This window comes from Sminthopsis crassicaudata, chromosome 4, assembly GCF_048593235.1.
Source record: "Sminthopsis crassicaudata isolate SCR6 chromosome 4, ASM4859323v1, whole genome shotgun sequence".
NCBI classification, from domain to species: domain Eukaryota; kingdom Metazoa; phylum Chordata; class Mammalia; order Dasyuromorphia; family Dasyuridae; genus Sminthopsis; species Sminthopsis crassicaudata.
Window position 1 is genome coordinate 475,587,891 of NC_133620.1, and position 16,233 is coordinate 475,604,123.

Consider the following 16,233-nt stretch of genomic DNA (forward strand, 5'->3'; position numbering starts at 1 on the left):
TGTGTGAGTGTCTGTCTGTGTGTGTGTCCTGAGTGTGTGTGAGTGTATGTGTCTGTGAGTGTGTGTGTCTCTGTGTGTGTCTGTGAGTGTGAGTGTCTGTATGTGTGTGTGTATGAGTGTGTGAGTGTGTGTTGGGCCCATGCACAGTAACGCTCTGTCCCAGTTTCCGGGGCCTAAGAGCGGGGCGATGCTGGGGGGCTGCAGGCCCTGGCGGGGAGCTTGAGGCTGGGCTCCGGGCCTTGTCCCACGGGGGAAGCCTCTAATCCGGCCTCCCACATGACTCCCACCTCCCCCACGAGGGTCTCCTCATGTTTTCTAGGCGGAGAAGACTCTCAGTACGAGGGATGTTCAGACAGACAGAAAACCGCTCACTGACACCGGACGTGATCTGGAAGCCTGGCTGAGCACCCCGACCATGCGCCTTTGGGCCTCTGTTGCCTTACCTGGGAAACGAGAAGGCGGCGGCCGGGGAGGCCCCGGGACCCACGAGCCGCGTGCACAGAGCACGGCGTGGAAAAGGCCGCGCTCGGAGTTTAAGACCCGAGGGCCGAACCCCGGTCATCCCCCCAGCCTTCCTAGGGCGGCTGGGGTCACAGCGGAGAGCGCCAGGTCTGGAGTCAAGAAGACCCGACTCGAGTCTGGCCTCAGACACGTACTAGCTTGTGCTCCTGGACAAGTCCCTTAACCCTATTGGCCGTTTCTTCATCTGAAAGCGGGCTGGAGAAGGGCACGGCAGAGCACCCCAGAGCCAAAGAAACCCCGGCCCGGCCTGCCTGAGGGCCACACGGGGCACCTGGTCCTAGAGCAGAGGTGGCAGAGGTGGGGGAGCGCAGGGGAGCACGGCACGTTCGCTCCGCTGCTCCCACCGAGGTGCTCGGGGACGGAGGTGTTGCGGGGTGCACACCCCCGCAGCTGGGTGCCTGCCCTCCCAGCAGCCGAGCTGCCAGCACCGCACTTCCTGCTGGGTACAAGAGGCCAATGGCTCCTTGAGCCAGAGGAGTTAGAGCTGGCCATCCCAAGGGCGGCTGGGGGGGGGACAGGGCCTCTCCCCACGGCCTCCCGAGCCGGGATCCTTCCTGGTTCCGCCATTGCCTCAAACTCGCCTGATTCCCGGCCAACTGCATCAGTCACAGCGCTCCCTGTCCCGGCTCTGAGAGTCTGGGCGGCCTGTGCTCTGAGCCTGGGGCTCTCTGGGTCTGGACAGCGCTTCCCGCCTGGGCTTCCTCGGACCTGGCATCCTCAGACCCGGGTGTCCTCCGGGCCAGGACATCTTCTAGCCTGGGCATCTTCTGGGCATCCTCCAAGATGACTTTCCATCTCCTCCGTCTACACCTTGCACGGCCCCAGTTCTGTCTGTGACTCTCCAGTGGAGTGGAGGCCAGCCCCCGGGCCCTTGCCCTTCTTTGCCCTCCCGGTGCTTCTGGCCACAGACAAGTGCCGAGTGAGCCGGGCCTCCCTGACGTTCTCCTGCATCCTCTCTTCTCGAACCTGAGCCCCTGCGAGCCATGGCTCCTGGCTCTGAGAACACACAGGTCCATCAGGAGGTTGGATGTGGGGAGCCCGGGGGCAGGGGTCCTCTCCGTACCCAGGGCACAGCACCTCATCTCCAAGCCAAAATCCCGCCCAGCCTCCCTTTGTCCCGAGGATGGCAGCATCTTCCCAGTCTCAGGAACTCGCCTCCCTTATCTGGGTTAATTGCTACCCAATTAACAGCGCTTCTCCCTTCAGGCCATCTTGCTGCCATCTCCCTTCGTTGCTCCTTTCCCAGCCGTCACTCACAAGGAGAGGTCTTCCTCTTCTTCCCACCCCACCCCCGAGCTTCGTGGCTGCCCTTTGGCCTGGTCACAAGCATCTGGGCGCCACAGGCACCTGCATGAAGCGTGGGGGCTCAGCTCCTGTGTCTAAGGTTGAATCCCGATGATGTCCCTGCTAAGAAATGGGGACCCCCTTCTCCTCCCTTCCTTCAGAATGCGGGGGAGAGCAGGGCACAACAGGGAGACTTTGAGCAATCCTGTTCCATGCTTGTGATCGTCACGTGCTTTTACAAGAACACGAGAAGCCGTAATTTGATAGAAACAGTGGATGGAGAATCATGGAGTTGGGGGAGCACGAACGACTGACAAGGAGCCGTGGTCATGGTGGAAGGAGCCGTGGTCACGGTGGAAGGCGCCATGCGCCCTCGTTACAGCGACAGCTTGGGCCGGACAGTTAGGAGACCCTCCTGTCATGGATGGGTCCCGGAGACCGCCAGGTCTGGATTGGTGACATGAAGGAATTCGACTAGATTCCCAATTCGGCCCTAGGAACGCGCTAGGGCCGGGAGAGGGATTCATGGTGCAGGGCAGGGCCCGTGGGCCGAGGCAGCAGGGAGGAGGTGGGATCCCGGGCAGGGCAGACACAGGGAAGCATTATTTAGGGAAGAACTCAATGTGAAATATCTCATTGGAAACAATTGACCTGGAAAATAGATCCAGGAGAATTAATTTTAAAAGTATCGGACTACCTGAAAGCCATGATCAAAAATACCCTAGACGTCATCTTCCAAGAAATTATCAAGGAAAACTTTCCTGAGATTCTAGAACCCGAGGGTAAAGCAGCCATTGCAAGAATCCACTGATCATCTCCTGAAAGAGATCCCAAGATGAAAACTCCCAGGAATATCATAGCCAAATTCCCAAACTCCCAAGTCATGGAGAAAATACTGCAAGCATCCAGAAAGAAACAATTCAAGTACAGATGGAGCCACAGTCAGGATTTAGCAGCTTCTACACTAAAGGATCCGAGGGCTTGGAATAGGATATTCTGGAGAGCAAAGGAGCTAGGATTGCAACCAAGAATCACCTACCAGCAAAACTGAGTACGATCCTTCCGAGGAAAAGTCGGACATTCAATGAGACAGAGAACGGGAAAAGTCGGACATTCAATGAGACAGAGAACGGGAAAAGTCGGACATTCAATGAGACAGAGAACGGGAAAAGTCGGACATTCAATGAGACAGAGAACTTTCAAGCATCCTTGATAAAAAAAAGACTTGAGTTGAATAAAAAAATCTGACTTTCAAATACAGGACAAGCATAAGAGGGTCCTCAGGGCAAGGAAATCATAAAGGACTTAAGATTAATCTGTTTACATTCCTACATGGAAATAATACTTGTAACTCCTAGGAACTTTTTCATTATTAGGGCAATTAGAGTATAAACAGGTGTGAGTTGAATATGAAGAGATAGTAACTTCAAAAAATAAATTAAGGGATGAGGAAGAGGAATGTACTGGGAGAAAGGAAAAGGGATAGGTGGAATGCATAAATTATCTGCCATAAAAGAGGTAAGAAAAAGCTTTTACAATGGAGGGGAAGAGGAGGAAGGGAGGAGGGACTGAGAAAACCTTATTCTATCAGAATTGGCTCAAGGAGGAAGTAACATGCACACTCAATATGGGTATAGAAATCTATCTTCCCCTGCAAGAAAGGAGGAGGTGAAGGGCATATGAGAAGGGGGGAGGATGACAGAAGGGAAGACATTGGAAGAGGGATGATCAGAAGTCAAACACTTGAGGAGGGATAAAGTAAAAGGAAAATATACAAGTGGAAATACAGTTAACAATAGTAATTGTGAAAAGAATTTTGAAGCAAATTTCTCTGATGAAGGTTTCATGTCTCAAGTGTATAGGGAACTGAGGCAAATTTCTTAAAAAAAAAAAAAAAAAAGAGCTATTCCTCAATTGATAAATGATCTAAAGATATAAACTGCTTTCAGGTGAACTAATCAAAAACTTAACTCATTGTTCATTCAGGAAATGCAAATTAAAATAATTCTGATGTACTACCTCATACTTATGAGATTGACTAATGGGCCAGAAGAAGAAAATGACAAATGTTGGAGGGAATGTGGGAAAAACGAGACATTAACGCATTATTAATGGAATTGTGAATTGATTCGGCCATTTGGAACTACGCCCAAAGAGCTATAAAATCATGCATATCCTTTGACCTAATAATATCATTACTAGGCTTTATCCCACAAAAGAGTGAAAAATTAGGAAGAGGACCTAAATATAGAAAACTATTTATAGCATCTCCCTTTCTCAGGGAAAAAGAATTAGAAATGAAGGGGATGCCCATTAACTGGAATATGGCTGAATAAATTATGGTATGTGACCGTAATGAAATACAATCATTCTGTGGGAAATGATTTACAGGATGCTCTCAGAAAAACCTGAAAAGTTCTTCATGAGCTCATGTAAAGTTTAATGAATTGTGTACAAAGCAATAGCAATGTTGTGGGATGATCAACTTTGCTATTCTCAATAATACGGTGATCCAAGACTACTCTGAAGGACTTAATGATGAAAAATGTAATCCATGCTTAGAAAAACAGTTGATTGTGTCTAATACAGAATGAAGTATACTTTTTTTAGTTCCTTTTTGTTTCTTAAGGGTTTTTTAGGGGGTATGTGGAATCTGTTTTCTTTTGCAACGTGACTTTTATGAAAATCTTTTATACAACTTCATATGGACTTTCTCAATGGAGGGGAAGAGGTTGGTTGGTTATTGTCCTTCATTCTCAAAATGGACCAATATGACATCATTGGGGAGAGAGGAAGAAAGAGAATCTGGAAATCAAAGTTTTAAAAAAGAAATAAATGTTTAAAAAAATTACTTTAAAATAAAGGGAAAAAATAAAATAGTAAATGAAAATTTAAAAAGAAAAAAAAAAAAGAAATCATCAAGGAAAACTACCCTGAGATTATTCTTAGAAATTAAAACAAAAAATTGAAAAAAAAAAATTCACCTTTCAAATAGTTCCCAAAATGAAAACCCTCAGGAATATTATAAGGCAAATCCCAGAGTTCCCAGGTCAAAGAGAAAATATTACAAACATTCAGAAAGAAACAATTCAAGTATCATGGAACCAAAGTCAGGATGACACAAGATTTAGCAGCTTCTACGTGAAAACATAAGAGAATTTAGAATATGATATTCTAGAGGGCGAAGGAGTTTGGATCACAACCAAGAACCACCTTCCCAGTATAATCCTTTCAGGAAGGGAAAAATGGCTGTTCAACGACACAGAGGACTTTCAAACATTTTTGATGAAAAGATCAGAGCGGAATAGAAAATTTGACTTTCAGATACAAGATTCAAAGAAGGGTAAAAAGATAAACAGGAAAGGGAAATAATAAGTTCAATCTGTTTACCCACCTACGTGGGAAAATGACACTTGTAACCCATAACTACTTATTGTTACTTAGAAGGAGTATTCACAAAGGGCACAGGTGTGAGTTGAATGTGGTGAGATGATACCTAAAAAATAAAATAAAATCAAAGGATGAGAGAGGGATGTACTGGGAGAAAGGGAAAGGGAGAAGTAGCATGGGATAAATGATCTCACATAGAAGAGGAAAGAAAAAGAAGGGGCTGATAGAAGGGAGGGCAGGCTGGAAAAAGTAAAACACTTTTGGGGAAGGACAGGGTGAAAGGAAGGAGGGGAATACAATTAGCAACAGTCAAATTTATGAAAATAGGAACCATTCCTCGACTGATGAATGATGACGAGATAGGAAGAGTTTTCAGATGAAGCAATCACAGCTATCTATAACCGTCTGAGAAGGCGCTTTCAATCGCCACTCAGTGGAAAAATGCAATTTGAAACCATTCTGATGTATTACTCCATACCTAGCAGATTGACTAACAGTCCAGAAAAGAAAAATGACAATTCTGGGGGGGATGGGGATGGGGGAAAGGATGGGGGGGGGGAATGAGACGTTATCACACTGTGGCTGTAGTTGTGAACTGACTCAACCAGCAGGGACCGGCTTAGAACTAGGTCCAAAGGGCTATAAAATCATGCATACCCTTTGACCCAGCAAAATCATTCAGAGGTCTGTGTCCAGAAGTGATTAACAAAACAAATTGAGGGGAAAGGACCTCTATGTACTACGTGCTTAAAGTAGCTCTTTTCGGGGGCCCAGGATGGAAATCTGGGGCATGGCCGTCAAGGGGAATGGCTGAATAAACTGTGCCCGGTGACGGTGATGGGATACTACTGTGCTGTAAGGACCGGTGAGCAGAATGCGCTCCCGCAAGCGGGACAGACTGCCGCCAGCTGATGCAAAGTGAAAATCCCAGCCCGCCGGGGCTCTGGCCACACGGAGAATCCCCCGGGGACTTGGGGTGACGGAACCGGGGACGGTTCGTCTCAAAGAGAAACCACGACAAAATGAGCTCCTTCCAACACTCTGGAGGGGGATCCCCAAGCACCCAGAGCTACCAAGGGCCAAGCCACAGCAGCCAGGGCTCATTGTAGATAAGATGGTACGGCTGGCAGAAGTGGGGGGTGTCCCTCGACATGGCAGCAGTTGGCAGAAATGGAGAAGTGGCTCTCAACATAGGGCAGTTGTCTCTCTGCAGAAGTGAGGAAAGGCCCTTGACACAGTGGTCCCCTCTGCAGAAGGGGGGGGTAGTCCTTGATACAGCCGGCAGCTGGCAGAAGTGGGGGGGTATCCCCTGACACAGGTGGCTGTCCCTCTGCAGAAGTGGGAGTGGTCCTTTACACAGCCGGCACAGCTGGCAGAAATGGAGAGGTGGCCCTCATCATAGGGCAGTTGTCCCTCTGCAGAAGTGGGGGGCAGCCCCTGACACGGGTGGCAGCTGGCAGAAGTGGGGGATGTCCCTCGACACAGGTTATTGTCCCTCGGCAGAAGTGGGGGTGGTCCTTGGCAGGGCTGTTTCTCAGTAGATCTCAGCAGCCCAACCATTGTTTCTGACAAGACCCGTGGCGGGGACCATGGGCATGGGGGGCCTCGTGCCCACTGCCTGGCTCAGAGCTGCCTCGCCGGCGGGCTTACTCTCTGGGAGCCTCCCGAGGGCCACTGACAAGATATGCACCCAGAAGGGTGAAGAGGGGGCTTGACAGCTTGCTGTGTAAGGACCCCGAGACCTCAGCCGGGGGCAAGGGAGGGCAAGGTGGGAAGGCTCGGAGAGTTCCGTGGTGGCAGGGCGGGCCTGGAGGGCAGGACTTCAGTACGCTCCCGGCCCCCTCCGGGAGCTGTTCCAGCAGGGTCAATAGAGGGGGTGGGGGCTCCAAGGCCCCTTTTCCATCCCAGAGTGCCTCGGCTTCTCCTGCCATGGCAGGGGCATCACAGCTGGCCAGAACCCTGGAGACCTGGGGGTCCTGCTGGCTGAATGTTCCAGGGCAGGAGAGCGGGATCTTTCTGCATCTCAGTTTTCCCACCAATAAAATGGGAGCTGCTGGTGGTCCTGGCTCTCAGAGAAGGCGACAATTCCCCAGTGAGACCCAACTAATAGGGTCAGGAGCAGCACCGGCCCCCAGCCAAATAAGCCCTAAACCTCAACGTTCCCATCTGTAAAATGAGCTCACTGGACAAACTCCCAAGTCTCTCAGGACCGCAGAGCAGGATGTTTGGCAGGGAGAAAAGGCCCCTCCAGCAGAAAGGAGGCTCTCGGAGGGCAGGGCAGCCTTGGCTGCCTCCCAAGGGTCCTTCTGGCCAGGCGGGCGGCCGGGGAGAAGCCGTGAGCCAGCCTCCCGAGCTCCAAGGCGTGGAGAAGGCCGAGGGGGGGCGACTCCGGCTCCCGGGGCAGGGAGGGCCCACCTTCCGGCACTGCTCCCCACAAACAAAAGTTTGCTGACCGGAGCGTCCGCTCATCCTCCGAGCAGGAGCAAGTTAAGGAGGGCCAGCTTCAGACAGAGCCTCCGGGCACGCGGAGGAAGCCAGGAGGCCATTCCTAACGGGCGCGCCAACTGTTTGTACGCAGACACTTCTTCGCCACTCGAAGGCGCTCCACAAGTCCCCCGAGCCGGGTTTCCACGGGCCTTGGCAGGGCCGGCCCTCGGCTGAGAGAGGATCTAACGTCCGGCTCCGTGGCTCTGCCCGAAGGCTCCCGAGAGCGGCGGAGGAATGGAGGGCAGGGGGAAGGTGAGAGGGTGGCCGGGCCGGGGGCGGGGGGCAGGAGCCCGCTCGGACGGGGCGCGGGCCCAGGGCGCAAGAGAGGCGTTTTCCAGGAATGCTCCGAGAGGCCTGGGTCACGTGCGGCCGGGGGAGGAGGGGCCGGGGCTTGCACGCAGCTGGCCGGACGGCCGCCACTCGCCCCTTCTCCTGCTTCTCGTTTTTATTTTTAAAGCAATTGCACAAGTGCAGGCGCTCACACTCACCGGGGAAACGGGAACCTCCCAGATTGGGAGCTTCTGGCCACAAAAAGGGCAGCGCCCAGCCCCTCGCCGGCCTCCCCGATGGGGGCCCAGCCCTCGCCAGCCTCCCCGGTCTTCCCCATGGGGGCCCAGCCCTCCCCGGCCTCCCCCATGGGGGCCCAGCCCTCGCCGGCCTCCTCGATGGGGGCCCAGCCCTTGCCAGCCTCCCCCACGGGGCCCAGCCCCTCCCCAGCCCCCGGGGCCTCAGCTCCCTGCGGCCCAAGTCTGACCTGGATCCCCAGCCTGTGCTGGGAACCCCCACTTCCTACACACTTTCCCAATTGCCCCTTTAGGTTGGTGGGCACGGGGGGCCAAGCTCGACCTCAGACCATTCCCGATTGTGTAACTCTGAATATGTCACTTTGTCTGCCTCAGTTTCCCTGCCTGTCAAAGTGCCCACCCTATGAGAGTACACATGCAAAGCCCCCGGCAAGTGTGACATAACGGAGCTGTGATTACTGCCTAAGGGGGGTGGGAGGCGCCACAGTGCGCACAGGGCCGGCCCTCTAGCTCTGAGAGCCTGGGCTAGTCCCCCCTCCCCCGGCCTGCCTCAGTTTCCCCATCGGAGTGAGTGGTGAGCAATGACACCATCCTCTTCCTCGGGCCCTCTCCCTGTTGGTGACCCTGGCTTGTATCTTGCACAATGGGCGCTGTTACAAGGGTCTCCCCGAGGCTCCGGGACTGGGCCCGGCACAGGCCGTGATGACGCGCTCCTCAGGCCGGCCCCAGACGGGCCTCAGCGCCTAAGGGAGACGGGCCGCAAACCCGGGTCACCTCGGGCCTCAGGCTTCTCGTCTCTGAGATGGGACAGCTCCGGCCCAGTGGTCTGGAGGTCTGCCGCGCATCAGCCCGTGGCCACAGGGATGGGCCGTGACTCGGGACACCCCTCAGGCCAGTGGCCCAGGAGGCGGAGCCGAGGGCGGGGCCCATGCAGCCCCCAGCGCAGACACTGACCTGTTTTTCTAAGAGGAAAGTCGTCTTTGGAGTCATACATGCCCAGCACCGGGTGATTGTAGGCCGCGGGGCCCCCGCTCTGGGGGGGCGAGCTCTGGTCCAGGGAACTGTGCTGGGTTTTCCTGCAGGGGGAGAGAGGAAGAGACTTTAGCGGTCCCAGGGAGGCTCGGAGGTCAGAGGCCAGGGCAGCCGCCATGGCCACCCGCTCAGGCTGGACTCTGCTGGATGCCCCCAAGCCCGGCCCTCCCAGAGCCTGTCCCGGGGCCGCCTCGGGCTTATGGGGCCCTGGGGCCATTTGGCGATATCTGGGGCCCCCAGGGAGCTGCCTGAGGCCGGGCGGGAGCCAGCTTCCCAAGCGTCTGGGCCAGTGTGGGGGCCTCGGGCTGGCGGGCACCGGTGCCCCCTGTGCCCCCGTGGCTGCTGCTTCATGTTAAACGTGCTCTGATCACCCGAACCCCCCTCATGCCCAGAAACCAACTTGCAGCTCCGAGAGAGAGGGGGGCCTGGAAACACCTGCAGGGGCCCGGGGAGACAGGCTGCCGGAGCAAGGGCCCAAGGGGGGCCTCCACAGCCGGAGCCGGGGCCGGTCCAAAGGGCACTGTCCAACAGGGAGCAGCCTTAGGGTTCATCTCAGCTACAACCCATTGTACAGATCAGGAAACTGAGGCTGGGAGGGAAAAGGCCTTCACCACGTCTTACTTTGTAGGATGGGATTGGAGGGAAAAGCAGGAGGGTCCTAACTGAGACAGGGCCAAGAGGTGCTGGCCCCCCACCCCGGGGTCCCGGGCGGCCCCACTTACCCATACCAGTAGCGAGGGTCGCTGGAGATGCAGTGGTTCAGATTGCGGTGCGCCAGGGCCTTCTTCTTGTTGAGGACGAACTCCTGGAGTTTCATCTTCACTTCGGTGCTGGCCACGGCGCCTGGAACAGAGCGGGGGCGCTCAGCGGGGGGCCTCAGCCAGTCTCTCTCTGTGTCTCTCTGTCTCTGTGTCTCTCATTGTCTCTGTCTCTCTCTGTCTCTGTGTCTGTCTCTTTATGTCTCTGTCTCTGTTTCCCTCTGTCTCTTTCTGTCTCTCTCTGTGTCTCTGTCTCTGTGTCTGTCTCTCTGTGTCTCTCTCTCTGTCTCTGTCTCTCTCACGCACACCAGAACACCCCAGAGCGGGCTCCAGCCCCCAAGGACCCTGTCTGACCAGCTCTCCCCGAGGGGCGCCCATCTTGGGATGCAGGAGATCCTGGCAGAGGCGCCAGGGCCGTCAGAGCCAGCGGGAAGCGGAGCGGCTCCACTCGGGCCTGGAGAGGGCCAAGCTGCGGGCCTCCACCAGCTCCATCCCGGAGCTGCATCAGCGGGCACAGCAGGGGGCGGGGGCTGGCGCCTTCGGCCAGCTTCCCGCTCCTGGGCCGCGGGGTGCCGGGGGGACGGCGAAGGAGAAGCCCCTCTGGGGCAGCCGCCCTGCACACAGCGGCACCCGGGGGGAGGGGCCTGGGCCCAGAGCTAAAAGGCTTCCTAGTGACAGAGAAGGGAAAGTGGACAAGGAAATCCCGAGAGGCCCAAGAGGGGGGAGGGCGGGATGAGGGACGATCATCAGCAGCCTCCCCTGCTCTGGGGCGGGAGAAGGGGCTCCAGGAGTGCCTCGGAGCCGTCTGGTGTCCTGGCAGTGAGAAAGGGGGGACACAGAGGGAAGGACAGAAAAGGAGGGAGAGGAAGGAAGGAAGGAAAAGAAAGGAAGAAAGGAAGAAAAAAGAGAGAGGAAGGAAGGAAAGAAGGAAGGAAGGAAGGAAGGAAGGAAGGAAGGAAGGAAGGAAGGAAGGAAGGAAGGAAGGAAGGAAGGAAGGAAGGAAGGAAGGAAGGAAGGAAGGAAGGAAGGAAGGAAGGAAGGAAGGGAGGAAGGAAGGAAGTCTACAGAGAGCCCACTCCATGTCAGCTGCTGTGCTAAGAACTTTCCAAATGCTTTTTCCTTTGATCCTCTTAACCCCAGGAGGGGGCACTGCTGAGATCCTGTTTTACAGCTGAGGAAACTGAGGCAGCTCCCCGTCTCTGGCTCTCCCAGAGCTCAGGGAGCAGATGTTTGGTATTCTATAGATGTTAGTATTCTCCGTCCATTGGGAAAGCTGCCAGAGCGGCTAATGTCTAAATCCAACCGGAAGGGAGGGGCAGCCTGGCAGGGTGCGCGCCCCCCCACCCCCGCAGCCCCGTGCCTCAGTTTCCCACTCACTCTCTTTGCCCTTCTCCTTGTTCTTCAGCTGCTGCAGCTTCTGCTCGCGGTGCTGCTTCTCCAGCTCCTGCTCCTGCCGGTGCTGCTCCAGTTTGCGCTGGTGCTCCAGCAGCTCCTGCTGATGCTTCATCGCCAGCATCTCCTGCTGCTGCTGCGGGGGCGAGGTGGGGGTCAGTCCCTCAGGCCTGAGCTCGTGAGGAGAGCCGGGGGACGCCCCCCCCAGGGACACGTGGCCGTCTCGTGCCCAGCCCGGTGACTGGCATGGGAACGGAAGCCCCTTGAGGGCGGGCATGGTGCCCAGTCCGGTGCCTGGCACAGGAGGGCCTCCACGGACGCCTGCTGGGCTTTTTCCTGACCCCAAGGGCCTGGCAAGCCCCTGATTCCCTGAGCTCTCGTCCTGGTCCCCGAGCACTCTGGAGCGAAATGAGCTCCGTGAGGGAAGCGGGCCGGGCTCCTCTGCCAGGAAGCTCCCGGACAGAAACGTTCCTTCCTGCTCCAGAACCCTCCCTTCGCTGCCCTCGAGAACTCAAGGGGAGACCTCTGTTCTTGACGCCAGCAGCCTCGGTGACCACTAGCGCGACCCCCCTTGCTACAATGGCCGGGCCTCCGGGAGCCAGCGCGGCCACGCAGGACGAGAAGGTCCGTCCCGGCCCCGTCAGATGGAGCCGGGATCTGGGGGGACGAGGGGGGGGACGGGGGGCTGCCTCTCCCCCACCCGTATCATCAGAAGCCACAAGTAATCCTTTTCGTTTCTCCATTTCTCAGGCAGAGCAGCACCATGGACAGCGCGCTGGGCCCTAGAAGGCCTGAGTGCAAGTCCCCGGGGGCCCTCCCCGCTCCCTGCCTCAGCCTGCCCAGCTCCAACACTCAGCCCTCTAACTGTCCCGGGGGGCGGGCCCTTCCCTGCGCCCCCAGCTGGCAGTGGTGTGGCAATGCCAACGGGCAGAAGCCCTTGCGGGCACAGTGGCAGAGCCAGCGTGAGCACAGAGGGGCTGCAGACCCCCCACCCCCGCCCCGCTCTGCTGGAACAAGCTCTCCTCGGTCAGGGGGAAAGGTGGTGAAAAGGAGGCTTGGGATCACGTGACCCATTGCGCCCCCATATGCTCTTGGACTTTAGTGGGGGGAGTGAGGGGGAGGGGAGCTCCTGCTCCAGGCACACCGAGAATACAGGGAGGGCCCGGTCCCCATCAGACCCAAACACAACCGACTTAATTGGCACCGACTGAATACCAAGCTGTCCCCAGTGACACATTCCTAATGAACCCGGGTTCGAGTGCAGAGCCATGAGTGCGGAGGGACTGAAACCGTCATTATTTCCAGACTTTGGAAGGAAAACAAAACTAAGCGGTGGCGTCCGGGACGAGTCTCAGGCACGAGCAGTGTTTGGGCCGGGCCGGGCTCAGCTTCCCCGTGGGACAGCAGGGGCTGGCCGGGGCAGCAGGCCTGGGTCGGGGGACCGGGGGGGGGGGGAGGCTGCCCAGCCTCAGGACAGCTGGGAAAAAGGGCTCGGGAGGGGCTGCGTCAAACCTGCTCAGTGCCTTCCCTCCCGAGGCCCCCCCATACGAGGGGCTGGGCTCGACCCCTCACTCTGCCAGCATTGAAGTGTCCAAGGAGGTTGGAGGCTGGGAAAGGGCCCCTGCCCGGGACTTTATTGGGCCCTGAGTAGAGGTGAACTTGAATCCGGGCCCCGCGGGCTGGAGCGCAGGGCTCTCCCGGAGGGCTTTCACTGCCGAGCACCCGACCACATTTAGGAACGGGCCCTTCCAGTTTCTTTGGGAGGGGAGGAGGGGGCCGGCATGCAGCTGGCAGAAGGCCTGGCACCCCGAGCTGACCCCGGCCCCTGCCCGGGCCCTCGCACCCCCACAGTCCTCAGCCTCCTCAGCCAGGAGAGGTGGGGCTCGTGCTGGAGGCCCCGGCAGGTGCCTGGCTCTCGCCCGTCCCTCCTCCCGGCCCTCGCCTGTCCCTCCTCCCAGCCCTCGCCCGTCCCTCCTCCCGCCTGTGCCCCCGCCCTCCCACCTTGGCCCGCCTCGCACCGGGCGCCCTCACCTTGATGTGCTCGTGCAGCTGCGCCTCGTGCTGCCGCGAGAGCTGCTCGTGCTGCCGCTGGAACTCGGCGATGAGGATCTGCCGCTGGATCTGCTGCTTCTGCTTCAGCGCCAGGAGCTCCTGCTGTAGCTGCTGCTCGCGCAGCGTGGGCTCCGTCACCGGCAGCGAGAACTGGTGGTCCAGGCGCAGGTCCATGGGCACGGCCGAGGGGGCCACCTGCAGGGGCAGCGCCGGGCTCACGTCCACTGCGGCGGCAAAGAGAGAGCGACAGGCGGGCGGTCAGACAGCGTCCGCAGAGCCCCCGGGGTTCTGCCCGGCTCAGATGGGCCCGGAGTCCCCCCCCCACCCAGGGGCAGGGACTCGCATCGGGGTCTTCCTGGCTCTGAGCCCAGCACGGGCCGGCACACAGCGGGTGCTCAGAGAGTGGGAGCGGAGGCCCCTGCACCCCCCGAGGAGGCTCCGAGGTCCCTGGGCAGCAGAGGCACCCTGGCAGAGAAGGGAAAACTCCTGGGGGGGGGAGGGAGGCCCAAGTCCCTGGCCCATCCCCTCCACAGTGTCCCAAAGGGAAGGGGTCAGAGATCATCCCGGGGTCCCGCGCCCACAGCTCCCCTCACTCCCACGTTCAAGGGGGCTAAGGAGGGCAGGGGGCACAGCGTTGCTTGGGGACAAAGTCGGGACGTGCCCGTGAGGCTCCGCTGCCGAGCCGAGCCAAGGCCGGGCCCCACCGGAGCCCTCCGACGCTCCCGGCCCAGGCGTGTTCAGAGTCCGGGGCCGGCCCGGGCTCCCCCTTTCAAACACAGATTAAAAATAAAGCAGAAACCGAGCCAGCGTCCGGGGCCTTCCGGCCAACTTCGGGAAGCCCCAAGAAGGAAGGCGGCCCGTTGGGCCACAAAGGTTGGCGTTCCGGGGGAGCCCCCGTGCCCACGAAGGGGCACTTGCCCTGAGGGGAGCTTCCAGCCCATGAGGAGACACGGGAGGCAGAGGGGAGGGGCACGGGAAGGAGGCACGATGGGGGCAAAGCCCCGGCCCGGGGACCAGGGAGGAGGCCGCGGGCACCAGCCGCCAGCGTGGCCCCCAACACCAGTGACGCGAGTGGCCCGGAGCACAGGGGGACGAGGCCCCAGGAGAGAAAGGGAGGCCGTGGGACAGCCAGCGAGAGTCGGGCTTTAGGGGCGCCCAGATGGAAGCTGGGGGGATGGGGAGGGAAGTCCCACAATGGGGGCCTCCAGGCCCACACGCGCTCACACACGTTCAGACAAACCTGGTTGGGACAATGTTTGCAGCTATAGAAGTGGTACTAATGGCAGCCCCCCCCCTTACCGGAGGGCCCTGGAGCCGTTTCCGGGGGGGTCACTTAGAGCAGGTGTCCTGCCCCTCCCCCCCTGTGCCCCCAGGAGCTGCGGCTCACCAGGCCAGGGGCCTGAGGAAGCTGCAACCACAGGAATCCCCCTTCGGCCCCCTCCCGGCCCCAGGCCTTCAGCCCCGGCCTCCACCAGCTCAGGTTTCCAACAAGGGGGCGCCCTGGGCCCAACGCCATCGCCACAAGAGCTCCTTCCCAGGGGGAGGGTGGCAGTCTCAAGGGGAGCGCCTCTCAGCGCTGACCCCCTCCACTCTACGTCCCCCAGACCAAGGCCACGAGTCCCTTCTAGGGGGGATGCTAACGCCCCAACGGAGGGAGCCCGGGTCCCCTTCTGGGCCGTGCCGGCCCCGAGCTTTGTCCGGCCAGATTCGGGCAGCTCGGGCAGGCGGGCTCTCGAGGGACTTCTCGGCGCTGATGGCCCGGGCGCTCACCTCCCCACCGCGAGCTGCCACTGGGACCACCGACCCTCAAACCAAATGGGGGAAAGCTGCCTGCCGTGGACGGCCCGAGCCCCGGTGGGAGAGCCCACACGTGCACAGAGACGGCCGTCCAGGGGCTGGCCCCCGGGGTGGGGGGCCGGGCGGGGGATCCCCGGCACCCCCGATGACGGCAGAGTGCCGGCTGCCAAGGGCAGAGCCACGAGCGCCATTCATCCCATTCATGGCCTGCTGCGTCAAACAGGACGGCGACTATTCTGGGCTCAACGGCCCACATGAAACCGGCCCCCTCCCCCGGCGGCCGGGGGCGCTGACCCGCGGCGGCCCCGGAGCACAGGGCGACCTTCTCTCCGGCAAGAATGTGCGGCCGACAAAAAAGGCTTGTTCGCAGCGAGGCTTCGGGCCGGGCCGCCCGCGGCTTTTACGGCTCCTGCCCCGAGCACGCAGGAACACAATCCGGAGCCTGACGTCAGCGGGCCACAAAGCCTCCATTCAGGGGGAGGCTGAGAAACGGCAGGCCCGGGAGGGGACGAGGAGAGGGGCCGCCCTCCCCAGGCGGGGGACCCGGGGGGACACAGAGCCCACGCCATTGTCTGCGGCGCCCTCGGTGCCGGGCTGCCTCCAGGGGACTTCTGGGTCCCGACTCTAAGGAAGTGAGATCCCAGTGGAGGCCGTCCGGCCTCAGTGGATGGACTGAAGGAAGCCCATGTGTCCCCCTAAATTCTCAGGGAGGAAAATGCCGTCCCCTCGGCCTCTCGGGGCTGGAAGCGACCTCAGAGTCTGCGGCAGCAGCACGGCGGGGGCAGCGGGCTCCCGAGGGGCCGGGCAGCAATGGCTTCTAAAGGGTGGCAGCAGCGAGGGGCCAGGCACAGCGGGCTCCCGAGGGGCCGGGCACAGCGGGCTCCCAAGGGGTCTGGGCAGCAGCGAGGGGCCGGGCACAGCGGGCTCCCAAGGGGTCTGGGCAGCAGCGAGGGGCCAGGCACAGCGGGCTCCCGTGGGGCCGGGCACAGCGGGCT

At 59.0% G+C, this 16,233-nt stretch overlaps 1 protein-coding gene across 3 annotated transcripts in view; it reads right to left on the reverse strand.

The window, feature by feature from the left end:
• The window catches only part of HDAC4 (histone deacetylase 4), a 126,186-nt gene that overhangs the window by 42,668 nt on the left and 67,285 nt on the right, over nt 1-16,233 (reverse strand). For all 3 annotated transcript variants that reach the window (XM_074264447.1, XM_074264446.1, XM_074264445.1), the window contains 4 exons: nt 13,421-13,665; nt 11,375-11,525; nt 9,962-10,082; nt 9,162-9,283 (listed from right to left, as the gene is read on the reverse strand). In XM_074264447.1, coding sequence (XP_074120548.1) covers nt 9,162-9,283; nt 9,962-10,082; nt 11,375-11,525; nt 13,421-13,665 — 639 coding nt within the window. The remainder of the gene's footprint in view (nt 1-9,161; nt 9,284-9,961; nt 10,083-11,374; nt 11,526-13,420; nt 13,666-16,233) is intronic.